Source organism: Urocitellus parryii, chromosome 5 (assembly GCF_045843805.1).
Source record: "Urocitellus parryii isolate mUroPar1 chromosome 5, mUroPar1.hap1, whole genome shotgun sequence".
NCBI classification, from domain to species: domain Eukaryota; kingdom Metazoa; phylum Chordata; class Mammalia; order Rodentia; family Sciuridae; genus Urocitellus; species Urocitellus parryii.
Window position 1 is genome coordinate 62,981,844 of NC_135535.1, and position 26,915 is coordinate 63,008,758.

Here is a 26,915-nt window from a genome sequence, read left to right on the forward strand (position 1 = left end):
ACAGAACTTATTTATGTCATTGGTAGGGATGTTAATTTAATTGTTCTAAAGCCTTAATGGGATTAGCTTTCTACCATTGAGTTTGTTTAATTTTTAAGATACAAGGATTTCACTGGGCTGAGGGTATAACTCTGTGATAGAGCATGTGCCAGGCCCCTGGGTTCCATTTCTAGCCCACAAAGAGAAAAAAGGGAAAGAAAAAAAAAAAAAACTTGGTCATTTTTCTCCATCTGTAAGGTTAGTAGCATCCCTGCTTTTCCCCATTTTGAGAGGGTGTCAAGATTTTGAAATTCTGCTCTGCCCCTTCCCTAACTAGAAAAGATTAAAAAATCTGCTCATTATTGGAGGAAGATCCATAGGCAAAAGATCTATATTGTGAGCATTTCACTTCATGTCTCTTGAAGGTCTCCCACTGGCTCCCTTCCTCTTGTCATGCATCTTGCTAATGGACAGACCATGCCTGTGCTGCCGGGACCTCCAGTACAGATGCCTTCTGTTATATCGGTGAGCTCTATAGTTGAGTCATCCAACCTTACCAACACACTAATCCCTCCTTTCCACCTGAATAGTCATAATCACAGAGGGGCCCCAGGGAAATACCGCCTCTGGTCTGTATTTGTTGAGCATGGCAGGCTGCCCAAACTCTTCACTAACCACTGCCAGTCAAGCACTGTGAAATGCTAGACAGAGCCTCATCTGGACAACTGGCTCCTGGTTTTAGGATTGATCTTGCCAGTCCACTGATTGTTGATTTCACTTGGCACATTCCATCTCCCAAATTGCCTACTGTTTTCCTGAAGATATAGCCCCAGGCCGGGGTTATAGCTCAGTGGTAGATCTCTTTATAGTGCATGTAAGGTCCTGGATTTGATCCCACACACAAAAGGGGGGGGGGAGGTATAGCCCCACCCTGCCTTTCTCACAAAAATTGCCCCAACACTGAAGGATTAGATTCCCTCAAGCTATTCCTACATGCCCTATGGGCAGGTCACTTAGAACAGACCCTAAAATGCCAATCTCAAAATCACCTCTTTTTAGGAAAACCAATGGTATTGCCTCCTTCTATGGTTTTTGTTTTGTTTTGTTTTGTTTTTTGGTTCTTATCTTGATACAGCTGGCCAGACCTGTGTCCATGGTGCCCAACATTCCTGGTATCCCTGGCCCACCAGTTAATAGCAGTGGCTCCATTTCTCCCTCTGGCCATCCTGTACCATCAGAAGCCAAAATGGTGAGTACATACCAGCCTTGGTAATATTGGCCCTCTGAAAGGAGTAGTATCAGTTAGGTTTTTCAAGTGAGCTGAGTAAAGGAACCTTCTGGGGCTTACAAAGCTAAGGACACCCTGCTGTGGGATTTGGAAAAGAAAAGACCCTGATTCATGACTCTCATCTACTCTCCCCACTGTTGGAGCCTGGTACATAGACCATGGCAGTGAAAAGAGGCAGCACAGATTGTTTGGAATGGAACACTTGCCGTTTTAGTTACAGGGTGACAGATGGAGGGTGGGTGAGTGGGCAGGGGAGCTGGCCAAGAGGTGAATAGCTGCATAACCAGCATCTGGCCAGGTTCCATGAGAGAGCTTTCATCTGGACTCTATTGCTTCAACAACCTCCAGCCCCCAACTGTGCCCAGGATGACAGCCAGGGAACAGAGTAGGCATTTTAAGGATCCAGGTGCACATTTTCTCTCCCTGTCATTTTCTTTTAATTTTTCTGGTAAGGGAAAGTTGGAATAGAATTTTTAACTATCTCAGTGATAAAATTTAAGCCCATCTTTTTCATCTTTGACAGAATCTCACCCTTGACAAGCTCTCTTTTCTTACCTTTACCCATAGAGACTAAAAGCCACCCTAACCCACCAAGTCTCCTCAATCAATGGTGGTTGTGGAATGGTGGTAGGTACTGCCAGTACCATGGTAACCTCCCGTCCAGAGCAGAGCCAGATTCTCATCCAGCATCCTGATGCCCCATCCCCAGCCCAGCCACAGGTCAGTTGGGCCTTTGGATTGGGGGGAACCACCTGTATTACACTTACTCTTGATATCACATCTATTTTTCAAGGAACAACCAACTAGAGAAGAATGGATTTCAGCTTTCTGGACATCTTCCTGCTACTTTTGTTTTTGTTGACAATTTGACTGCAGCAAAACACACCATTCTTCCTGAGCAAGTGGCACGTGCTTATAATTCCAGATCTAAGGATTACCAAATTTGAGGCCAGCCTCAGCAACTTAGCGAGAACCAGTCTCAAAAAGGGGGCTGGGGATATAGCTCAGTTGGTAGAGTGCTTACCTTGCATGCACAAGGCCCTGGATTTAATCCTCAGCAGCATAAAAATATACAAACAAACAAACAAATAAATAGGACTGGGAATGTAGTTAATTGGTAGTGCATCCTTAGGTTCAGTCCCTAGTACTTCAAAAAAAAAAAAACAAACCCACACCATTCTTTACCCACCTTTGTGTTAGAATTATGTGCAGACTGAATACTGCAGAGCTGTTGTAAAGGAGGACTCTGTTTTTTCATATGTGAATGGTTTAATGTATCTGCATCTCAAAATCATCTGAAATGTGACAGAACCTTCACCCCAAGCCACATTAGGTTATGCACTATTACAGGAGTCTCCTCTAATATATTTCCCACCTATTAAAGCTTACCAAAAAACAAAATGACTAGCCAGGCATAGTGGTACACACCTGTTAATCTCAGGTTAATTTAATCTTGGGAGGCTGAGGCTGAAGGATTGCATTTGAGGTCAGCCTGTGCAATTTAGCAAAACCCCTGTCTCCTTTTTTTGGCAGGGGGCCGGGGTGGTACTGAGGATTGGGTGCTCTACCACTAAGTTACACTCCTGAGTCCTTTTTTTATTTTGATCACTAAGTTGCCTAGGCTGGCCTTGAACTTGCAATCCTCCTGCCTCAGCCTCCAGGGTTACTGGTATACAAAATGCTGTTTCAACAAAATCTGAAAAGGGCTTCAAAGGGGTAGGATATAGCTCAGTGATAAGGCACCCCTGGGTTCAATCCCCAGAAAACACACACCAAAACAAAAAAAAAAAACCAACTTACTGGATTAGGTGTTTATAACAAAAAACATGTAATAATAATATATGAATATAATGTGATGTTGCAAGAGTACGATAGCTCAGTAGAAAATAAATAAATAAGAAAACACACACAAAAAAATACCTTCTTATTACCAAGTCAGTCTTTTTTTTTTTTTAATCACAAATAAAAATCCTTAAAAAAATCCAGAGAGGTCCCTTTTTTAAAAATGCCTGATTCAGAGGTATGTTTTAAAAAGATTCTTTGAAAACTGATTAGTCCTCAGTTTTCATAATTGTGTGAACTAGACAGGTGACAGTCACCTGAGATTGGTTTCTAGAGTTAACAGCCATTGCCCAGTCCCTCTTTTCCCTATGTCACCACCTGCTTCATTGGTTACCACCACATGTCCAAACATTTCATGGCCATATGCTGCCTTAAAGCTTGGCCGCCAACACAAGCTTTCATTTGAATTTTCTTGTTGGAAGCTAAACCTGCCCACCCTGCTGTACCTTTCCATCCTAAAAAGCCAGCTAGTCCTGGAGATGCTAAAGCAGTAGCTCCCTGCCAGAGCTGTGCTGCTTTCCCTCCCAAGGAAAGGACATACCTTCCTTTCTAATTACTTTTTCCTTCCTTTCTTGGCCTATCCTTTCACATCCATCCTTTGCATGAGGTTCTTAGTTGCCTATGAGAGAAGAGGAACTTAGCCTTCCCTTTCCCCCATCCTCCTTAAAAAGCACATATTGATAAGTGCTTTGATGAGCTCAAGACAAAGAAAAATTTGAAATTCTCAAGAGAATTTTTGTAAATTTCTTGAAGACAGGTCTTCCCTTAATACAATGACCAAGGCCTGTAATTCATTAAATGTCTTTGAAATTTTCTCTCCACTTTTTTCTTTAAGAGAATATTAGCCAGGCATGGTAACACACACCTATAATCCCAGTGACTCAGGAATCTGATGCAGGAGGATTACAAATTCAAGGCCACTACCAGCAATTTAGCAAGACCCTAAGCAACTTAGTGAGACCCTGTCTCAAAATTACAAAAACAATGGGCTGGGATGTGGCTCAAGCGGTAGCGCGCTCATCTGGCATGCGTGCGGCCCGGGTTCGATCCTCAGCACCACATACCAACAAAGATGTTGTGTCCGCCGAGAACTAAAAAATAAATATTAAAAATTCTCTCTCTCTATCTCTCTCTCTCCTCTCTCACTCTCTCTAAAAAAAAAAAATAAAATAAAAAAATAAAAAAAATTACAAAAACAAAAAGTGCTGGAGATGTGATTCAGTGTCCTGGGTTCAATCCCTGGTACCAAAAAAACAAAAAAGAGGGAGAGATAGTATTAGTCTGAACAATGAAATCATCTCTTAATTACCTATCTTAATGGAGACCATAATTTAAAAGGTCTTGGAGTGGAGTACAAGATTCTGTGTTTTGTAATCTCATTCTTGTCTTCATGAAACTGATAGGATTTCTGGGATTATAGAAATAGTTGCTACTAGCAACATATCCAAGACAAATTTACCTTGGGCTTGTTTTATAGCATATAGTTTCTTTTCTACAGATGACTGACCTTTCTATATTTGTTTAATTTTAGCTGCTATTATGAAATTGATTTGGCTTCTCTTATGTGTACCAGCTAACAGAAAGAGAAGATGGGGCTGGGGATGTGGCTCAAGCGGTAGCGCGCTCACCTGGCATGCGTGCGGCCCGGGTTCGATCCTCAGCACCACATACCAACAAAGATGTTGTGTCCGCCGAGAACTAAAAAATAAATATTAAAAATTCTCTCTTTCTCTCCTCTCTCACTCTCTCTTTAAAAAAAAAAAAAAAAAGAAAGAGAAGATGATCCATAAGTGCCTTAGAGATAATACACTTCAGCCTGAAGTTTAAAAAACAAAAGACAGTCCTATATCATTTCATAAAGAAATTAAACGTTTCTTAAAAGCAAACAAAAGGTGTGAGCTTGCTGAGGGTGATTAATTACTGATTATAAATTTTTTAAAAATACTAATTCATGTCTCCCTATGAAAGCCCGTATCTTACTCATAGTGAGATGAATAGAAGCATTTTCTTTCTCCTTTCCTGAAACCTGTTAGAGCATACAATTTTTTTGTACATATTGCTTGTCCAAATCAATGATTCTCAAAATTTTATTTCCATCTCCCTAAAAGTTGCCAGGCAGAGTGGTACATACCTGTAATCCCAGCCACTTGAGGCAGGAGGATCTCAAGTTTGAAGCCAGTCTTAGCAATTTAGCAAGGCACTAAGCAACTTATTGAGACCTTGTCTCAAAATAAATAATAAAAAGGACTGGGGATGTAGCTGTGTTAAAGTGCCTTTGGGTTTAAACCTCGGAAGAAAAAAAGGATACCCTATTGTTGCCAGGGGCAGTGACTCACACCTATAATCCCAACAGCTCAGGAGGCTGAGGCAGGAGGATTGTGAGTTCAAAGCCAGCCTTTTACAGTTTAGCAAGAGAAACCCTGCCTTAAAAAGTGAAAAGGGTTGGGGATATGGCTCAGTGATTGAGCGCCCCTGGTACCGAAAAAGAAACAAAATATGATCCTAGTTTCATTTTCTGACTCAAAAATAATCGGTTTTTCAATTGAACTGTGGTCTGTCTGAGTATAATACTAAGAAGACTAGAAGGAAATGGGAAGCAGAATAAGGAAATAATTACTATAAAAGAGCAGCAAAGGGACATAGTGACAAGATTTGCTGAGGTTACCAGGTTGGTACATATCTTTACCAGAACTTACTACTCTACCTAATATCAGGTTTGATTTGAAAAGGATTGATGTTCCCATCAAGTAACTCCTCTTCCTTCTTGGGCAACAGGTCTCTCCAGCCCAGCCTACTCCTAGTACTGGGGGGCGGCGGCGGCGCACAGTAGATGAAGATCCAGACGAACGGCGGCAACGTTTTCTGGAGCGCAACCGGGCTGCAGCCTCCCGCTGCCGCCAGAAGCGGAAGCTATGGGTGTCTTCCCTAGAGAAAAAGGCAGAAGAACTCACTTCTCAGAACATTCAGCTGAGTGTGAGTGGCACCGAACAATTATTGGGGTCAAATCTGGAAAGTGGTTATTGAATCAGATAAAAGTGGAACAATATAACAGATGATGGTAATTCTTTAATTAGGAGAGATTCAGAAATTGTACCAGGAAGAATGCAGAAAAAGATCTCTTAATAGTCAGTATTGAGGGGCTGGGGATGTGGCTCAAGCGGTAGCGCGCTCGCCTGGCATGTGTGCGGCCCGGGTTCGATCCTCAGCACCACATACAAAAACAAAGACGTTGTGTCTGCCGAGAACTAAAAAAAATAAATAAATATTTTAAAAAAAAAATAGTATTGAGATCTCTTCCCTAATTGGGAAAGACTCACCATCTACCCCCCAATCTGCTACTAGAACCAGTAGTTCATAGACCCATTAGGGTGGAGAAAATTAGATTAAACATTCCAGCATGTTTTTTTTAATCATTACTAAAATCTGATTGGGGTCATAGAACACCCAATGGGAAATGTTTTTGTCCCAGAAAATGTAGCTTAATGAAAGAAAAAAAGAAACCACACAAGCACAAATAGAACAATTATATCCATTCTCTTAAATGTTATTTTCCCTTTTTCTGATTATTAAAACATTTAATTGCAAAGATAATATGAATAATTTTTTATTCTCTCTCTCTCTCAAACACACACATACACACACACACACAATGAAAACAAGGTCCTTTTTTTTTTTTTGAAGAGAGAGAGAGAATTTTTTAATATTTGTTTTTCAGTTTTCAGTGGACACAACATCTTTAATTTATTTTATGTGGTGCTGAGGATCGAACCCAGTGCCCCACACATGCCAGGCAAACGAGTTACCGCTTGAGCGCTTGAGCCATATCCCCAGCCCCAACAAGGTCCCTTTTTATTTTTTTTTTTAAGAGAGAGAGAGAGAATTTTAATATTTATTTTTTAGTTTTTGGCGGACACAACATCTTTGTATGTAGTGCTGAGTATCGAACCCGGGCCGCACGCATGCCAGGCAAGCGTGCTACCACTTGCCACATCCCCAGCCCAACTAGATCCCTTTTTATTTTACCTTTCCCAGTCCCATTCTCTTCCCTGAAAATGAATTTGATATGTACCTTTCAGAGATAATCATATTTCTAAATATTTTTTTCATTTATAGTTTTTATATGGGAGTTGGGGGGAATGTGAGTTGATTCAAACATAAATAGGTTAACAATATCTCCTAGAAACCTAGCCATGATAGCCTCGTTCTTTTAAATACCTAGCTATATATTAGTATAGTCTGTAGTATGGTTATATTATATGGTATGAATTTTGATATTGTTCAGTTTTTATAAGAAGAATAATGCTGCAGTGAACATTGCAAGCACTTTAGTAAATAGTCCTGTTAAACAGACTCCTAGATGTACTCTTTTTTTAGTCAAAGAATATATATATATTATTAATTTCAGCATAATCATATTAATCTCAAATAGAAGTAATTTTTTCTATTATGAATCTCTACTTTTAATTCTAGGCAACTGTGGTCGTTGAATTCCTGGCCCTGGCTATTTTAAATCTTGCTGGATCAGGAGTCTTATCCAAATTGGGGAGGAAAATCCAAGCAGATTCTATCCACAGTCTGGGGATAACCATTGGGAATCCAAAAATGGAGGATGAATTTTCTTGATACTTTTTTTCTTCCCTACCCTCTCAGAATGAAGTCACATTACTACGCAATGAAGTGGCTCAGTTGAAACAGCTACTATTAGCTCATAAAGACTGCCCAGTAACTGCACTACAGAAAAAGACTCAAGGCTATTTAGGTGAGTAGCTCACAACAAAACAAAATCAGCCAGTCAGAAGCTGCATGTATTGAGTGTCTTTATAGTTTATAACTCCATTCTGAATGTGCTAGAAACTCTCAGACTGATGATGAGGGACCCTATGGACAGCCAGTCTGACCAAAAAACAGGTTTTGACAACAATATAGAGTTATCCTAATAATTCACAATAGTTGATATTTATTGGACATCTTTTTTTTTTTTTTTTTTTTTTTTTTTTTTTTGGTATGGGATTGAACCCACGGGCACTTAACCACTGAGTCACATCCCTGCCCTTTTTTATATTTTATTAAAGACAGGGTCTTGCTGAGTTGCTCAGGGCCTCACTAAGTTGCTGAGCCTGGGTTTGAACTCAAAAGCCTCAGCCTCCCAGATCCCTGGGATTATAGGCATGTGCCACCATGCCTGACTTTTTTTTGTTTTTTTAAAGTATGGGGACTTGAACCCAGGACTTCACCCATGTTAGGCAAGCACTCTACCACTGAACACTCTCAGCCCTTTTTTTTCTTTTCTCTCTTTTAATTTATGAGAAGGGTCTAAGTTGCCAAAGCTGGCCTTGAATTTGTGATTTTCCTGCCTCAACTTCCCAAGTAGCTGGGATTGCAGAGCCACCATGCCTGGCTGGATGCCTATTTTGTTTATGCACTGTACCATCTTCCCAATACTCTCATTAAATAGATATTACCTCTATTTATTGGCGAGAAAACTGTACTCAGAATAGATCAATTACCTGAAGTTATACAGCTAGTAAAGTAGTAAAAACAAGATTTACATCCAGATATTTCTTATTCTAAAGACACTAGAGACTTCCAGAAAAAAGAAATAGCAGAAGATACTTTAAGATTAAATCATTGTGATTTAGGGGTATATTTTATTTTTCTTATTATAGGCCAGTGTTGGTTTCTATTTATAATCTTATGATTACACATAAAATAGTGATAGAAAGATAGCCATAGAGTTGTTCTGAGCATAAACACAATTCTGAAGTTAATATTATTGTGAATAATTTGCTTGTGGATAGTAAAAGCTAACAAATGCTCATTTTCATTACAAATTAGATAAATTTATAGAAATGTTTGCTATATATGTTGATATATTGAATTATTTTTACAAAACCATCCTTATCATTTCAAGATATATTCTCATAGAAAAAGAGTAACCACATCACCAATTGTAAGCATCTCTGTTTAAATTTTAATATGTGCTTCAGGGTATGTTCATTTATTAAGCAGCTATTGATTGAGTGCCTGTTCTGTACCAGGCACTGTTTTACATGCTGGGAATATAATAGAAAATCAAATAGATTAGATTAAATCCCTGCCCTTGAGGAGCTTATATTTAGTAGGTGAGACAGATAATAAGATAAATAGGCAAAATGTATAGTTTTTTAGATAGTAGTAAATGCTAGAAGAAAAAGTAAAAAAGGAAAGGGTGATGGGAAATGCTGGTAGCAAGATTAAAATTTTAGATGAAGTGGCTTTTGAATAAAGACCTAAAGGAAATGAGGGACCTGGCTGTGCATTTTTGTGGAAGAAAAGTACTGTAGAGGGTTGGGGCTGTAGCTCAGTGGTTGAGTGCTTGCCTAGCATGCATGAGGCACAGGTTCAATTCCCAGCACTATAAATGAATGAATGAATGAATGAAACATAAGGGGTGCAATGGCAGAAGTAGGCAGTCCACCTAAGGTTACAATAATATGAACAAGAGATGATGGAGTCTTGACCAGGGTGGTAATAATCAAAGTGGAGAACAGGGATTGAATTCAGAATATATTTTGTAGTTAGAGTGACAGGTTTTGATGACAGGCTACATGCAGAGGTATATATGAAAAAAAGAAGAATCAATGGGCTTGGGATATATCTCAGTTGGTAGAGTGCTTGCCTTGTCTGCTCAAGGCCCTCAGTTCAATCCCCAGCTCCAAAAAAAAAAAAAAAGAAGAAGAAGAAGAAGAATCAAAAATTGCACCAAAGTTTGTGGCTCAAGTGACTGCAAAAGTGAAGTTGTCACTGGGCATGGTGGTGCACACCTATAATCCCACCATTCAGGAGGCTGAGGCAGGAGAATCACAAGTTTAAAGCCAGCCACAGCAATTTAGAGAGACTCTTTCTCAAAATAAAAAATTAAAAAGGACTGAGGATGTAACTCAGTGGTTAAACACCCTTGGGTTCAATCCCTGGTACCCACCCACCCCCGTCAAAAAAAAAAAAAAACAACAAAGTTGTCATTTTACTTAAGATGGAGAAAAGTCTGGGAGGTATATCAGGAGATCAGTTTTGAACAAACTGAGGTTAACAAGCATATTAAGCTTGGCGATGTCAGGCAAGCAGTTGGTTATATGGGTCTGCAGTTCAGAGAAAAGGCTAAAGATACCCTTGAGGAGTCAGTAGCATATAGTTAGTTTTGAAATCCAGGAACCTGGATGAAGTTCCTAGCTAGAAAAAGAGAAGTTATTCCAAGACTCAACCCTGAGGTTCTTCAACATTCAGAGAGGTCAAAGAGATGAGAAGGAACCCGCATGAAACTGAGAAGCTGCAGCCAGGAAGTTAGCTGAGTAGCTAAATATGGTGGTCTATAAATCAAGATAAGAAAGCATTTCAAGAAGTTTAGTGATGGGCTGGGGATATGGCTCAAGCGGTAGCACGCTCGCCTGGCATGCTGCGTGCAGCCCGGGTTCGATCCTCAGCACCACATACAAACAAAGATGTTGTGTCCGCCAAAAACTAAAAAAAAAGTAAATTAAAAAAAAAAAAAGAAGTTTAGTGATCAACTATTTCAAATCCTGTTGATGAGCTAAGGAGACCAGAATTGAACATTTTTTCAGTATGTGGCCTATAAGTAGAATTTTCTATTCATTTCCTGCAAACACTCTTACAGTAGACAATCCATTAAACTACTTATTTGTTACAGCAAAGCCGTTTAGTTCCTGTGTGTGGTATTAACATTATGGTATGTGCTTGACACAAACAGATAAGATACTTTCCCTACCTCTCTGACTCATATAGAGTCATCATAAACCCATGAAAGAGGTAAGAACAGGTATCCCACTCAAGGAGCCCCAAACTTCCTGAAGGTAACAAAGAAGACCTCACAGAGGCCTGAAAAATGTCTTAGGCCATTTATCAAGAGATCAAAAATATAACCACCTTTTGGAAGTTGGTCCTAATTCCCACATATCTGTTTAAGGAGCCATTGAGACTGTCTGATGTTTGATAAAATTCTTTGACCAGTAAGCATCATGGAAGATACCTCCGTATGCAGTTCAGATATTGTATTTAGTAGTAAAATGTTATTTTCACCTTAGGTGGAATAGTGTACTTCAAATTATGTTTGTTTATTATTATTATTATTAATTTGGTACAGGGGATTGAACCCAGGGGGTGCTTAACCACTGAGCAATATCCCCAGCCCTCTTCCCACCCTAACCTCCCATTTTTTATTTTGTTTTTGTTTTTAAAGAGACAAGGTCTCTCTAAGTTGCTTAGGGCTTAAGACCTTGCTAAGTTGCTGAGGTTGCCTTTGTACTTGTGATCCTCCTGCCTCAGCCTACCAAGTCATGGGATTATAGGCATGTGCCACTGAGCCTGGCTTATAATAAATATTTTAAGTCATTAATGGCTAGCTAATACCTAGCTAATTGATAGTCGGGTATCCAGCAGATTCCTTTTAGTTTTGCATGTCATTTGAACCTTGGCCAAGTACTGGCCATTCATAACATCATTTGATTGTAGCTTTATATTAATCAGATTTACCTAGGGTAATCTACCTGCTAAAGAACATTAAAAATAATGGAATGGTTTGGTTCCTTTGGGAATTAATACAAGAGGATAGCTAAAAAAAAAAAAAGATCGATTTTAAATCACCTTTAAAGAGGAAAATATTCCAAATAGCATTTTGAACTATACAGAGACTCAAAAGTCAGTATAATTAATATGTTGGGGATTCACTTTATTGGGATAGTCAGGTTAATTTTGGCTTAGTTCTTGTTTCCCTTCTCACAACTTCCCATTTCCTTGCCCCACTGATGACTTATAAGCCATCTGGGGTTTCCCCAAAAAGAGATGAATTTCATTTTTCTTTAGACTTCTTTGGAATTATGGCAAAAGGTATAGTCCTGTTTCCCTGTTCTGTTTTCTTTCTTTCTTTTTTTATTATATTTTTATTAGTTGTTGATGGACCTTGATTTTTGTTCACTTCTTTATATACGGTGCTAAGAATTGAACCCAGTGCCTCAAACATGCTAGGCAAGCGCTCTACCACAGAGCCACAAACCCCGTGACGTGTGTCCCCCCCCCCCCCCCCCCGTTCTGTTTTCTAACCACTTGCTCTCTGCTCTTTGCCTTCCTTCCTGGCAGAAAGCCCCAAGGAAAGCTCAGAGCCAACGGGTTCTCCAGCCCCTGTGATTCAACACAGCTCAGCAACAGCCCCTAGCAATGGCCTCAGTGTTCGCTCTGCAGCTGAAGCTGTGGCCACCTCAGTCCTCACTCAGATGGCCAGCCAAAGGACAGAACTGAGCATGCCAATACAGTCGCATGTGATCATGACCCCACAGTCCCAGTCTGCGGGCAGATGATGCCTCCCCTGGTGGAGAGGTCCCCAGCCAGAGCTCGCCCGCTCAAGAGCCAAGAGAGATGTCATCTTATCCTCTCCCATCTGCCTTGGATATGGCAATACATAGCGGGGGGACATTGTATGTTGTGAGTATGGACAGATGTGGGGCTTTTCTCTTTAGCAGCATGGTCATGTAAGTTTGACATCTGTACTAGGGGTCTCCCAGCCCTGGAGCCACATAGATCATCATCCAAGAGTGGGGATTCTGATGTACCCACAGCCAAAGGCTTTTCCAAATGGTCCGAGCAATCATCCTTGCTCCATGCACGTGTACCTGTCTCTTTTAACACTAACCCTTGCACTTCTAGATTTGGGGTTTCTTAGTTTCCTCTCTTCCCACTAAGCTATGGCTCTTATCTTCTTGTTCCTTACCAGCATGCCACTTCTTGCTTGATAGAGGGGCTAGATCTGATGGCATATCAGCTGCCATCCTATCCCCAGCCCCACCACAGACTCAGGACTTGGTCTCCCAGTAGCCGCTTATGTATGCCTTTCCCCTTCCAAAATACTAGTGAAAGCATTCACTTATGGAGAATGTAAGGTTACCTTTGACTTATGAAGAAGCAGTATTTTCCAGCTCTTCTGTAAGCTTTATTCCTCTACTTACCAAGAAAACAAACAAAAAAGGCAAAAAGAAAGCCCCCAAATTTCTAGTCCTTTTTCATCTATTTCCAGAGCTGTATGGGTACCTCTTTTTGTCTCTTGACTTTTCCTAGGTCTTTCCCACCTCCCACTAAGCCTTGGCAACTTCATCTTGTGGCCTTATTGATTGATATTGCGTGGCAGTGAAAAGGGAAAGAGCCTGGGATCCAATTGGTGTTTCCCTCTCACCCTTCATCCTCCTGTAGTTCCAGTCACCAGGGCAAACAGGAACAATGCAATTTAAAGCTTTTTCCATCAGGTTACTGGATTAACTGATTCTTTTGTTTTACCAGTTTACTGGCCAAAGTATGTATATTGTCACCTTTGGTCATGTTTTTGCTCCTGCTCTCCTTCTTGGTTCCCCTGTCCCTCTGCTATAACTAGTTCAGATCATCCCTCCTAGAGGTGTCATGTATGGGGACTCTTGTATTCCCTTGCTGTTGTTCTTCCTCCATCTCTTAGCCTCACAGATTTCTTTTCTGAGCTGTCTTGTATTCACCAGAGCCCATCACCCTCTGGACTACCTTCTCTCACTGGTTTCCTAGCCTAGCCACTAGGTCTCCCTGGTCCTCCAGAGTTATTCTTTAACTCATTTCTATTCTATGCCCCTTAAATGCGATGCCTCTCCGTAGTACAAGCTCCAGGACCCTGACACATCATGGCAAATGTCCTCAGTGGCTTTTCTTGAATATAATATTAGGTGGAAGGAGGAAGGACAGAGGGAAGAAGCAGCAGAGGGGCCCAGGGTCTGGCCTGCCTGGGAAGTTGTTGACTGTGACTCTCATCAATTATTACTTTGAAGAGTTGAGTTGCAGGGGAAGAAATTCATCCCTCTTGATCCTCTTTCTTCACCAGTAGCCTCCTCATCTCCCTTGGCTCTTGAACTATGCAATATTTACCAGGGCCATAGGAAGCAATCCAAAGCCAGAAGCCTACTGATAGATAGGTCAGTTTTAATAGCCTTTCAGTATGAAACCCTTCTAGTTATCCCAGAGCCACCTTCTGCCATCTGCCAAAGCCAAGAATGTCCTTTTCTTCACCTCTTCTGCCTTCATCTTAAATACGTATACAAAATAACTGCCAGCCTCCTTTTTTATTTTGTCTTCCAAAACTGGCTGCCAGAGAGGAATGAGAAAATGTTTTAAGCTACAAGATTCCCATTTCCTCAGTGATATACTGGTGAACCCGTCAGGTGACATGTTCTGCTGCATTTATTTTAAATCTCCCCTCCTGCTTTTCAGTGTCAGTGCTGAACAAACCACACCTGGTGAAGACGAAGGAGAAAAAAATATGATTTTCTCATCCACTACCGCCAGGGACCCAACAGGAACTGCCCCTGAGGTGATCAGACTAGCAAATGTCATGGCAGATGGTCAGGATACAGGTTACCACCTGCAGGGACTTTGCTTGCCTTTAAAGATTCACAGCTATAACTTGTTCTCAGGACTTCTCTTTTAGATGGCTGCTCCCTGGGAGTTTTTTCCTGTTTTTGAGTCTTGTTTCATTTTTTATTGCCTTGATTTCCCAGTAGCAGCCTTGCCCTAAAGCATGACTGAGTTTATGGCTCCTAAGGAGCTTTCATCAGACCCTTGACTATTTTTCTTCCCCCTTCAGTCAAGTGTTTTTAAAGTTAAGAATCAGTTTGTCATTGCACACATGCCCCACCAATCTGTCCCTGTGTTGGATGGCTGTTTAATGCAGAGGGCCTTTTTTAGTTTCTTAGCCCCCATATCTAATTCTCGAGTCTCTTAGTGAAGAGGCTAGCATCGGGGACCTAAATGAGGGGCATTGCCAGAACTATAGTAGTGAAATGGCACTAAAAGGAGGAAGGGGAAAGACAGAACCCCAGACAGCAATTCAGTTGGTCCTTGGTCTCACTAAGAAGACAAAGCACCTGCTCATCCTGAAGCTTTCTCTTACAGTCAAGGGGAGACACTTACCTTGTTATTGCTGCCAGCCATGTGGTCACTGTCCCCTGATCTTTGCCTTCCAGACTTACCTGGACCAGAACCAGATATCATGGAGGTGTCACTTAGCCCTTCTTAAGTACTGTGGCCTTTCTAGGACCTAGCAAGGACACTTTCAGAAAGGAACTGAGAATGTGGATGGCTTGGGACTCTTCCAAGTGAACCCAAGACTCAGGCCTCCCACCTCACTCCTGGCTAGGAAGTGGTGAGAGCTGGTTTGGTCTGCCCTGCTCCCTTCAAAATAGCTTGCTCAGAGAAAGCCTCCCACATGACAGAGGAGGACCAGAAAGAGTATAGCTCCTTTACTTATTATTTCCTGTTGGTCAGGCATCCCAAATCTGGCTTCCCTCTGCCTCCACTCTTCTCCTTGGCCCTAGGCCATATACTATATGGGATGGTTAAGAGTAGCTGGGCCAGCTGAACTTCACCTTGCTGCCTTCCTTTCCTATCCCTGTTCTGTAGCTGTTGTTCCTTTCTTGACTCACCAATCCATCTTCTCAAGGACCTGCTTCCAGCACCACCATCCTGGGAGATGGAGTGCTTCACCATATCTGTGCACCATCTACAGCCTGAATCACCAAGCAGATGCCAAGAAATCTTTCCTGTTTCTGAGGCTCTCCTGCTTCACACTGAGAGGCTCGGGAAAGGTGCTAGCCCCAAGGTAGCTCTCCCCAACAAAAAAATAAGTCCCTTTTTCATAATTTCCTTCCCATCCCCAAATTATTATTCCCATTAATATTGTACATTGTGTACACAGGAAAGAAATGATTTTGTTTTTGTTTTTTATTTCATAACCAGTCTGTTTAGAGTCCAATCCTCCTAACTGTGTCACATATGCCTTTGCTAATGCGTTCTCTCCTTTCTTTAGACTTATGTTTGGAGTGGAAGGTGTGGAGGAACAGAATAGGTGAGGCTCCTAAGGCAGATTAGAGTCTACAGCCTCCCTAATCATCTCTCTCATGAAATAGAACTGATGTCTCTGTTTCTGTATGCACACATGAATGTGCATGCAAACATAAATCCCCATGCACTCACTCTGGGGTGGTGACCCAACAGGAATGAATATAGGTGGCAGCTGGCCAACATTCCCATCCTCTGCACCAGTTGAATTACTTCTCTTTGGGGTAAAATTCTACCCCAGAATGAGAAAAGGATGGAGAGAGTAGGGCAGATTAAGGCAATTTATGTCTTTCTTAGATGCAGGTTTGCATTGTAGCTACAAGGGTTTATTTTTTTAATGGGGAGCTAGAAGCACAGAGATAACTCATCCCAGCTACTGATGAGTGATGCACTAGCTGTAAGTGGCCACAAATAGTAGTCACAATGACTTTACATTAAGTTTGTGATTCTCAGAGTATGACCCAGGACTAGCAGCAGGAGTATCACTGTCACCTGGAACTTGCTAGAAATGCCCATTCTCAGCCCAACTGAGATCTACCAAATCAGAATCAGAAACTGGGAGTGGGTTTCAGTAAGCACTCCAAGCCCTTCTAATGTGCACTGATGTTTGAGAATCATCACCTTATGGGCAACTTGGGAGCTTCTTACAGGACATGGAGAATTATTTTAAATATCGTCCTCTGCCTTAGCACTAACATATTTTTCCATTTCTTCCAGTCCCTCCCTCAACTCCCATTAAAACAGTCACCACCACCACCACCACCACAACCACATCACTCATCTCAAACTAGGTTTTCTTCCTTTTAGTCTTTTCTGTAAAACCTGTCCCTATATTGGTCTAGACAAGAGTTGTCCCTGTTCCCTTGCAGACTGGTCACTCTGCATTCTTGATTACATTAAGGACCAGATGGAGCTTTAGCTGCCTGTTCCTCCCATATACATGCATACCTTGCAGGCAGGGAGGAGTTGAGCCTCCAGCCCCATCAGTGGAGGCTGCTGCATCCTGATAATAGTATCTATGGAGAAGAAAGTTTGTATCTATGATTATATCTCTGTTCATCTATATATTTTTGACATGTAGCAACACCTCTCTATCTCATCAAGGAACTCAACTTGATCTGGGTCTCCCCAGTCTCTAGTGGTGGACCCTGACAGGTGGGAGGATGCAGTGCTACAGGCAATTTTGTTACAAAACTATCTTTCCCCCTTCCCCTCCATCCAATTCAGCATGACCCTGTGAGCAGGCTCTCACACTCTTTGGGACGGGGCTGAGGTGGGGCTTTGCTCTCTTCTCTGCCACCGTCCCTTTGCCACTTAGCAGTTATTCCCCAGCCATGCCTTCTCCCTCCTCCCTCCCTCCCTAGCCCTGACATATATTGTGCCTTATTTATGCTGCAAATATAACATTAAACTATCAAGAGAACCACTGGTTTGTCTGATGCTTCACTACTCTGACCTACAAATCCCATTGACCATCTGGGTGCGGTGGTGCACACCTGTAATCCCAGCGGTTCAGGAGGCTGAGGCAAGAGGATCATAAATTCAAAGCCAGCCTTAGCAAAAGTGAGATGCTAAGCAACTCAATGAGATCCTGTCTCTAAATCAAATACAAAATAGGGCTGGGGGTGTGGCTCAGTGGTGGAGTGCCCCTGAGTTCAATCCCCGGTACCAAAAAAAAAACAAATCCCACTGACCACTCTTCTGGGGACTCACTGGGCTTTCATATCTGCAAGTCTCTTCTCCCTCCCACTTCTTAGGACAGAAGGAGCAGGGATTCTTGTCCCTACTTTTAATACAGGAGCGGTGCAGCCTCCAGAAGGCTGTAGATTTATATAAATTACACAGCATGACCAAGGACACAAGAGCTCAGATCTGTGGACTGGCTCAAAGATAAGGGCCCTTGGCATCACAGAAACATTCACCTGTGAACTTAGTGTTTGCTTTATGTGAATGGAGGATGGGAATATCTGAAGGCAATTGACCTTATCTTTCTCTTTTGTGCCTACCTTGCCCTACCCCCAACAGTTGGTAAGTTTTCAGCATGGCAGGGGAGTGTACACACAGAAAGTGAACCTTTCTATGGCAGAGGGGCAGTATGGAAGTGGTTGGTCTGGAGATGAAGGGAGATTTGCTTAGAAGCTGCTGAGAGCTCCCAAGAAGACAGATAATGCTAAGAGAATAGGGGTTGAGGAGGAGGAACAGGGAAAATCACTAACAATTCCATGCATCTGTCTGTTCCTGATAATTTTCATTGGTAATAATAATAGTGCCAGGATGACAAAAGAGATAGCAGGTGCTGCTGAGATTTCCCTTAGGAAAAGAATGATGTATGAAGCTGTTTGTGGCTGTTGTTTGGTAGACAGTTGGCATATACAGGCCTCCATAGGAGAGTGGGAACTGCAGCAAAAGCCTTCACTGTATTGTGGTCAGAAGCACATGAGAGACTAGGGAAAGGTGAGAGGAAGTTGCTGAAAGTCAAAATACCGGGACCCAAATTGCAATGTCTTGGAGGTAGGAATGTGACCCTGAAGGAAGGGCAGTGTATTAACCCATTCTGACTTCTAAACAGAGATCAGTCTCCTCCATCGTAGATTAGGAAAGCAGCTAGACCAGCCCCTTTTTGAATGCAGCCTCAGCTCAGACCCACTTGTAATTTGCACTCAGGAAATTAGAGGGGAAGCAGCAGCATGGTGGGTATTAAGTGCCTGCTCTGTGCTAGGTGGAAATGGTAGCATGCTTTGCATTCAAGTCATTTCCTGTTCACAACAGCCTTTTAATAACCGAAGGAGTTGCTTCATTTTTATTATTGATGAACTAAAGTTTAGGTAAGTCAAACAACAAAGAGCAAGAGCAAAGATAAAAACAGTTCTGTCTGGCCCAGAGCCAGTTTGCAAGTTTGCAGTGCCCCACCCAGCCTTGCCACCCTAATCCTCTGGATCTGTCACATAGGAACAAACAAGGACTGTGACAGAATACAGAACCAGCCACCCATGGATTTGATATTTCCTTTTAAGAAATGAACTACAAGATGTAATTATGATGTCAGTTAGAACCAACCATGAGACAAAGCTTACAAAAATGTTTACCTGAATTTAGACTACATTAATAGGAATATTAATATATCCTATATAAAACATCCAGATCAAAACCTGCTCTAATATACAAATGTATAAGTTCCAAGATGCCTTGCTTCAAAGAGGGGAGCACTTCCCATTGGGCAAAAAAGATTAGAATGGAAGAATGAAATGTCTTTAGACACTAAAGATATTCTGTGAGGCCTAATGGAGCAAACTAAGATACCCACCCGGTGGATGCCACAGGGAGACTGAAGCCAGCTCAGCATAAGGATAAATCTATCCAAAGACTCTCTCAGGAAATGGTAAGTTCCCTGGGTCTGGGGTGTGAAAGTAATCACAGCTAATGTTTTGAGGATACCTGCTGCTTGCCAGATCCTATGCTGGATAGATTACAAAAGGTATCTTGAATAATGCTTACCCTAGGAAGTAATTCCTTTTAATGTTCCCATGTTAGAAACCTGAAGTTTATAGAGGTAGATAGCTGGACCAGGGCTGAGTCAGAGACCCATTATGCCACTCACCATAGGCTGGAACCCCAAACTGGAACCCGTGCTCAGGAAGGGATTCTACAATTAGCAGGAAACTGCACCACATAATAAAAGTGCCTCCCTGAATAGTCGTTATTCTGATGTTTCCTAAGGCAAGATTCATATTGCCTTGCCTCAGTAGGTCAGAGCCAGGTAGAGGCTGTACTGGCCACAGGGAGGTGAAACAATGACAGTCCAGCTCCACAGTATCCTTCTGCTGCCATTAAGATTCAGGGCTTCAGGACCTCTCACCCTCCTAGGTTCCTCCTTGAAAGAGCTATGTAGAAAGAAAATGACTGGACCTGGTAGTAAGGAACAGTGGCCACAGGGTGGCAGCAGAGCTATAGCTGCAAAGGTCAGTTCCCAGGAAGAGTGGAGAGGCAGGGCTGTCTAGTGAAGATGGGTCTGTCCACAAAGATGTGAAGCCATCTCTGCTCTTTGGGCTCCAAAACCCCATCAGTATCCTGTATCTCACTTTTCTGTCCACAGTCAGCTCTCAGAGTAGTGATTCCAGATTTAACCTTCCCAAAGGCAGGGGTGTGACTAGGCTGTATGATTCTGACTGACTGCTGAGCCAGGCAGGGAAGGGACCAGGCTATATCACCCTGGCCAACTCTGACCTGGGTCCTCCCCACTCTCCCTCCCATCCAGGACATAACATCTAGCCTTCTTGACAGGAGTCTGTCTATGCTTAAGTCTACAAGTTAGGAAAGGAGTGATCAATTGAAGCTCTCCAACCTGTTGAGGGATTGGGGATTCTTAAGGCCCCGTAGGGCCTGGCTCTGACAAAACATCTGCAATAAATGATGTTTCTTGAGCTCTGGAGACAGGATTTATGCATCTAATAAAGTCTATAACTCCAGGCTTAGGGGCTGGGGGTGGGAGATTGAAAGCAGGGAGCCCCAGGGGACACACGAGAGGGGATCCCAGGTGGCCTTTAATAGGGCCGTGCATTTCCATTGCCTGTCTAGATTCCCCCTCAGGCTGCTGTTGGGGGTGGGGGATAGGGGTACAGCAGGTATAAGAGGCTGGTGTGGCTGTAGGAGGGCTGATGGCAGCATGGATTCCAGGCGGGTGATAGTGCTGCTGGTGTCACTACTGTTAACGGACTGGGGCCATGCTGAAGTACCAAGAGGCCAGGATGGAGGAGACCAGGTCTTTGTGGTAAGTGAGCACCCCATCCCCACCAGCCTCCTTCAATTTGCTCTTAGAAGCTACTCCTTTCCCCTTGTATCTTTAGTGTCCAGGGCATTTGCCCATCTTCCCTCCCTGCCACCCTCTTGCTGCAGAAAGAAGACAATGGACCCAGCTCACTGCAGCATGCCCAGACCCCTGGGTCCCTCTTGCGCTCCCTGATCCAGGCCATGGAGAGACCTGGCAGGAGTCCAGCCTTCCTGTTTCAGCCCCAGAGGTGAGTCTGAAAAGTAGAGGAGCATAGCAGGGTCTGGGAAGGACAGAAAAAGAAGAGAAAAGGGAAGGGACTCAAGGAGGGAGACTAGAAGGAGCTATATCTGAGGATGAATCTCTCCCTTAGGTTTGGCAGAAATACCTGGGGACCCTGGAGCAACGAGCAACTGAATCCCAGGGCTGGAGAGTTCTGGAGCCTGGCTGCCCCTCAGCGCTTTGGGAAAAAATAAGTGTCATCCCTTGATGTGTTTGCATGCAAGGCCCAAAGTGCCATGTGTCCCCCCCAAATAAAGTGGTTTGGCTTCTGAATCCATGCGTATCTAGATAAGACTTTACAGGGCTGGGAAAGAGCCTGAGGCAAGGACCACCAACCTCTACCTCACCAAACTCCAGCCATTGCAGCTGACAAGGCTCCCAAGGCCACTACACCACTACTTACTTCCTGCAAGACCATGAGAATGGGGGCGGGGGGCAGTAGAAGAAGGATGTGGTGCTGACCCCCACCATCCACATTACTCAGGGCACAGAAAGAGCAGGGTTTAAGAAACCTAGGAGCAGCATGTTTATTCTGGACTCTAGTAGAGCCCCCTTCCCACTTGTCATCACCTATAGGTAGACACTCTGGGCTGGCTGAGGCCCGGTGGTCCCTGGCTCCTTGCCCTGTGCCTTCTTCAGCTCAAGGCAGGCAGTCTTGTGTCAGAGGTAGAGATGGCACCTCCAGAAGGTACCAGAGCTGAGTGGATACGTGGGCCCAAAGGCAGAAAAAGCAGGGAGCAAAGAGTACACATCCATGAGTCCATCTGAGGCTCTACTTGCTGCCAGCCATGATCTTGAGGTACTGCAGGGCACGGCGAGCGGCCTCACCTCGGGCTGCCTCCCTGGTGGTTGCAGAGCCATGACATACAGTGGCTGGCTGGGTGGACAGTTCCACTAGGCACTGGCAGAGACCACTCAGGCTCAGTTCCTCTGTAGACCGAAAGGAAGGGAGGCAGTGTTGGATGGGGAGGAGCACTGGGCTGGGGTACATCCACATCATCATCATGCCCTCCTGATCCCCTTATACTAGCTCTGATTCAGTCCCCACCATCCCCTGGCTCCCCAACTAGTCATACCAATATCCAGGTAGCTGACATGGAAGGCCTGCTCCTCAGAGAGCTCACTGAGAACACTGCAGCAGGCAGAGCCCAAAGCACCTAGGGAGCCCAGGGAGCAACTGCGAAGAGACAGGATCTTCTCTCCCACAGAATTTCGCAGAGAATCCCAGGTGCAGCCTGGGCCCCGGTTGCGAAGTCCATCCAGGCGGGAGCCCACACCCTGACAAGATGGGAAAAGTGAAAAAGATGTAGCCAGGGGCTGTGGAACCCAGGCATTCAGACAGTGTTCAAGAAAAGAAAAGCCCAAAGAATGCCTCTTCTTCCAGCTGTCCTTCCCCCCGTCAGTCCCTACATTAGCATCCTCTAACTTCTAGACTCTGGACATGATGGCCAGGCAGCTTTCTTCATCCCAGAAATGGAAGCCTGCAGTTCCCCACCCCAAGCCAGCTCCCCCACAGCACTCACCAGTGAACCACGAGTCGAGGCTGAGGGGGCCTCAGAGACCCAAGGAGCCCTAGGTCTGGTAGGAAAATTGGAGCGTAAGCACACCCAGGACTGAGAAAGGCTTACTCCCGAGTCACAGAACCAATGCCTGGTGCCCTGCTGAGTCATGGAAAGTCGACCATGTCCCCGGTCCACGCAAGACACTCACAATGGAGAAGTGATCGTCATCAGGCTCCGCCTCATTGCCGTCCCGGGCATCCAGAGGCACTGTGTGCACTCGAAGCAGCATTTTAGCCGCTGCATTACGCTTGGCCAGCTTTTTAGAAGTGCCACTGCCTGTGCATGGGAAGAGGGTTGCTCGATTCTAACTCCCAACAGACCTGTGCTTTCCACCCACATGAATGTCAGTGAGAAAGGGGAGCTCAGAACCTGCCCATGCACCCAAGAACCTGGTCAGCTGAAGATGGGGGAAAGAGGGTACCAAGAAGGTAGGAGAAAGAAGCTGAGTCAGCAACTATGGAGCAAAAAGAGGCAGGGTGCAGCAAACTAAAGCCAGGAACCGCCTTGTGTCAGGGTTGGAGGGCTGTGGAATAGGAGCTGAGAACCCCTTTCTGTCCAGTTACCAATCTCAATGAAACGCTCCACTCGGCAGGTCATAGTGAATTCTTTGCGGTGGGCTGGCCCGGATTCCTGGGTCACCGTGTACTCTGGCAATCTCCAGCCTTTCTGTACCACCAGCTCCTTGGAGAGGAGACACAGGGAGCACAAGGCCAAGTAAGAAGAGACTCCCTATATCCACACTGGCCCTTACCCAAAAGCCTCAAACTCTAGATGACAGGAAGGAGGGGTGTGGAAAGGCCTTAGTACAAGGTAACTGCCCCACCCACAAACTCTTGCAGCCCCTGGTTCAAGGGAAGACAGGCATGCATGGAAAATGAGGATGGGGGCACACCTGCAGCGCACCAACGGGGTTGCACTCAGACTGCTGAGGGGAGACAGGGGGTTGCATCTCCATGGGGGGGCTCCTGAAGGAAAAAGGGCCCAGGCCAAAGCTGAGAATGGTTCCTTCTGGGGCTACCCACAAGCCCAAGTCTTAACCACTGCTTGGTTTTCCCATGCCATCTCCCTATTTCTGGCCTGCTTCCTCCCACTCCCCCACAAAAGAAGTGCCCTCTAGGCCCAGGTGCATTTAGATTAAAAAATATTTGGTTATCATCTCCCCAGGACGGTGGGAGAAGGGCTGAATAGCTAGTCCCAGAGCAGTTAATGGATCTCAAACAGAATCATCAAATGGTCAACCCAGAAGAAACTGTAGACTACAAGACCATTAAATATCATCAGACTTCATCCATATTGCTATTTAAGAATCATAAATTAAGCCAGGCATGGTGGTGAATGCCTGTGATCCCAGTGACTTAGGAGGCTGAGGCAGGAAGATAGCCAAATTCAAGGCCAGCCTCAGCAACTTAGCAAAAACCTGTCTCAAAAAATTTAAAAAACGGATGTAGCTCAGTGGTAGTGTACCCCTTGTTTCAATTCCCTGTATCCCCCCACCAAAAAATAAAAAATCATAAATTACCCCCTGTCCCAAAAGCTTACCAATTGGTGCAAATTCTGCAAGCTCTTGTCCCCAACTATTCCATTCTTTGGTCACTGTCAGGCTTCCTCACGCCTGACTAGCCTAGCTGAGGAGCCAGGAGCCAGGACCTTCTCCTCCCCACCCTTTACAGCAGTCAGGGAACACAAGATACCTGATTAAGACAGTGGATGGAACAGGAGCAGCAACTGCCACAGCAGCAAAAACCGGAACCTCCTCAGGCAGTGAAGAGTCTGGGGGAGAAAAAGAACTTCCCGAGGGGAAGGGGGTCTTGGATTCACACCCAGGTGCAGGGAGAATAGAGGGGTGGGGACTCAGGTCTCCTGACCTGCCCGTGCCTTAAGAGAACTTCTCAACTGAGCCAGACTCAAAGAGACCCAACATCTTCCTCCTGGGATGCTTTGCTGCCCCTACTGGCTCAAAAAGACTGAGAAAATGTCATCTTAGAAAAAAAGTCTCTTCCTACTCAAGAACCATGGGAACAACAAATTCCAACCTGAGCATAGAAGAGGGAAGGACATATTTGCTAATAAGAGGAAGCATGTAAGGGAGCAACTCCTGTCAACCTCAGCCTCCTCTCCCCACCCCCTCCCTCCCTAAACCCAACCCCAATTACAGTTATAATCCTGCAAAGGGGCTGGCTATTCCCCAGAGAATTCTTCACAGCAGCAGAAGCCCTGGAAACACTCTGTTTGGGTCCAGAGGAAACTCTTGGAAGGGGAAAGGTCAGGGTGGTAAAGGTCACCAGGCCAGGCTCAAGGAGAGTGGAAGGTGGTACAGGGCCTGGGTTCCTGGCAGGACTTCTAGGTGCCTTGGCTGTTCCTCCCTCACCTGCTGTCCTCCAGGGCCGGCTCCAGCATGCTCCCCCCTTTGAGGTGTTTGAGGGCCACCTCAGCTGCCTTGTGCTTGGCTGCTTTCTTGCTGGGGCCCTGACCTGAGAGAGGGGGTGTGGGCAATACTGGAGGTCACTGGAAGAACAGAAGAGAAACCAGCATCCCAGTCTCTTTCTTCACAGCCAGAGGGAGTCAATCAAGTTCCTCTGACCATCCTCCCCCTGCCCAAGACTAGAACGGTTCACTAACTGCTGGAAAGAAAGGCCCTTACCTTTCTATTAGCTCCTAGAATTATGCCATGCCAAGAAGGAATTCTGAGCTCCCTTTAGGTGGAGACTCTTTCTCTGCCTTACTTCCCTCTGCAAAGTACTTTCTTTTCCCTCAATAAACAGCTGGAACAATAGAGTAGGCTCTACAAAGCCCTACTGTGCCACTTACTAGACATATGACAGTGTCCCAGCCATTCAATTTGATACTCAGTTTACTGATATTCAGATATAGAGCCCGGCATGGTAGCTCTCACTCCCCCAAATATCCACTGAAAATGTAAAGTATTCTCTCCTTTTCCTCTGGGGTGATGGGGACCTGCCAGATCCCCAAGACAGTCCTACTCACTCCTCTGACTTCCCCAAGTCTACCCACTTCTCATAGTCCTGTTCTGCCACTACAGTCAGTGGCTTTTCCCCTGGAATCTCTGTAATCTTGAAATATCCTGAAATCTTACTGGCCTTGGAAAAGAGGACTGTGAAGAGAGATTCCACGATACAAAGCAATGGGCCCTTAAATGCACACCCCAGCCAGGCCGCCCAAGCCTTCCTCACCAGTGCAGCTGGTGTCGCCAACGGTGACCCGGAAGGTGAAATTAGGCTGGTGGGCTTGGCCCTCGGCTTTGAGAAGGTCGTACACAGGCGTCTTCCCTATTCTGGTCCCATACTCCTGAAGAAGGCTGATCGGGGTCTTGCCGGGGTTGGCGGCCAGCATTTGCTCTATACTGGGGTAAGGGGTACAGACCCACATCACACCTCTCCTCTGCACCCACCTGACCAAGCACTGCCACACGACACCTAGGCATGTTATGGGGGACACAGGGTCCAGGGGACCCCACGCAGAGTGTCCATTGGCTGGGTTCAAATTAGAGATGCAGCTGGGAAAACAGGGTCCACTACCCCAAGGCAAGTGGGAAATGCACTGTTCCTGTCTCACTTAAGGCGAGGGAGCCTGTGCCCCGTGCTGATTGGAAGTTCAGGGACCCTGACACGGTGCAGGCCAAGAACCCAGTACCCACCAAATGCACTGAATGTGGGGGGCATAAAGCCCAGTGCTCCAGTGTAGTCTGGGAACCGAGCCAACCCCTAACTATTTAGAGCTGGAGGCGGTGGCCACTGCCCCGGTGCATGCCGGGAACCACTGCCCACTACCCCAGTGCTTGCCGGGAACAACCCTCAGGCCAGGTGCATGCTGGGGCCTCGGCGCTACCCTTCCGCACCGCCAGACACTTTTCGCTCTGCGGTGATGAGGACAAGACGGCTTACCTGGGCAGCCTGCAGCCCGTGGTAGTGCCGGAGCCCTGCTCCTCTTCGCTCATTCCCTCCTCCGTCCCTATGGGCGCCACCGTGACTACAGCTTCCACGCGCCCCAGTATTCCGCCGACGAGCTAGGGCCGGGGCCAAGCCCGGAATCGCGGCCGGTAGGGCCCGCCGCGGGGCATGCTGGGATATGGAGTCCTCCGCCTACCCTACTTCATGAGTCTCCATCTAGAGGGGAGCTACCCGCCCCACAACCCTCCGCGATGCTCGCTCTGGCTGGCTGCACCGCCTTCTGGGAGGAGCGGACGCTTCCCGAGCAGCGGGCGGGCTGCACCGCCTCGCCCCCGGGCTGTGAGCATGCGTAGTAGCAGAGAGGAAGCGGCTGGGGGCGGGACAGTGAGGGCTAA

General features: G+C 45.0%; 3 protein-coding genes across 9 annotated transcripts in view; 2 read left to right on the forward strand and 1 right to left on the reverse strand.

Moving 5' to 3' along the window:
• The window catches only part of LOC113189748 (cyclic AMP-dependent transcription factor ATF-7), a 103,707-nt gene extending 85,685 nt beyond the window's left edge, over window positions 1-18,022 (forward strand). For 2 of the 3 annotated variants that reach the window (XM_026398684.2, XM_026398685.2), the window contains exons 7-12: window positions 405-504; window positions 1,115-1,228; window positions 1,835-1,987; window positions 5,885-6,082; window positions 7,760-7,868; window positions 12,239-18,022. In XM_026398684.2, coding sequence (XP_026254469.2) covers window positions 405-504; window positions 1,115-1,228; window positions 1,835-1,987; window positions 5,885-6,082; window positions 7,760-7,868; window positions 12,239-12,456 — 892 coding nt within the window. In that variant the 3' untranslated portion in view covers window positions 12,457-18,022. The remainder of the gene's footprint in view (window positions 1-404; window positions 505-1,114; window positions 1,229-1,834; window positions 1,988-5,884; window positions 6,083-7,759; window positions 7,869-12,238) is intronic. The other variant, XR_003301688.2, reaches the window with a different exon arrangement.
• A 2,644-nt stretch (window positions 18,023-20,666) lies between these two features.
• Window positions 20,667-21,471, forward strand: Npff (neuropeptide FF-amide peptide precursor). The gene is made up of 3 exons (XM_026398744.2): window positions 20,667-20,771; window positions 20,897-21,018; window positions 21,142-21,471. Exons 1-3 carry the CDS (start codon window positions 20,667-20,669, stop codon window positions 21,242-21,244), a joined length of 330 nt encoding a protein of 109 aa, XP_026254529.1. The 3' UTR covers window positions 21,245-21,471.
• A 91-nt stretch (window positions 21,472-21,562) lies between these two features.
• Window positions 21,563-26,879, reverse strand: Tarbp2 (TARBP2 subunit of RISC loading complex). 5 transcript variants are annotated; one of them, XM_026398740.2, is made up of 9 exons: window positions 26,515-26,877; window positions 25,804-25,973; window positions 24,981-25,083; window positions 24,304-24,399; window positions 23,505-23,577; window positions 23,176-23,293; window positions 22,761-22,888; window positions 22,127-22,328; window positions 21,563-21,980 (listed from the first exon to the last, which is right to left on the reverse strand). In XM_026398740.2, exons 1-9 carry the CDS (start codon window positions 26,565-26,567, stop codon window positions 21,823-21,825), a joined length of 1,101 nt encoding a protein of 366 aa, XP_026254525.1. In that variant the 5' UTR covers window positions 26,568-26,877; the 3' UTR covers window positions 21,563-21,822. The 5 variants fall into 5 exon arrangements, with proteins under 5 accessions (XP_026254525.1, XP_026254526.1, XP_026254527.1 ...); XM_026398741.2 differs by lacking the exon at window positions 26,515-26,877 and adding an exon at window positions 26,268-26,369; XM_026398742.2 differs by lacking the exon at window positions 24,981-25,083 and having other exon boundaries at window positions 24,304-24,382; window positions 26,515-26,879.
• Window positions 26,880-26,915: the final 36 nt, after the last annotated feature.

Coding starts and splice junctions, on each gene's coding strand:
- Npff (XM_026398744.2), top strand. CDS start 20,667: ATGGATTCCAGGCGGGTGATAGTGCTGCTGGTGTCACTACTGTTAACG. Junction 20,772..20,896: donor GAGGAGACCAGGTCTTTGTG/GTAAGTGAGCAC, acceptor CTCTTGCTGCAG/AAAGAAGACAATGGACCCAG. Junction 21,019..21,141: donor TTCCTGTTTCAGCCCCAGAG/GTGAGTCTGAAA, acceptor TCTCTCCCTTAG/GTTTGGCAGAAATACCTGGG.
- Tarbp2 (XM_026398740.2), bottom strand. CDS start 26,567: ATGAGCGAAGAGGAGCAGGGCTCCGGCACTACCACGGGCTGCAGGCTG. Junction 22,889..23,175: donor GGAGCGTTTCATTGAGATTG/GTAACTGGACAG, acceptor TCCCATGCACAG/GCAGTGGCACTTCTAAAAAG. Junction 21,981..22,126: donor TGTCAGCTACCTGGATATTG/GTATGACTAGTT, acceptor TTCGGTCTACAG/AGGAACTGAGCCTGAGTGGT.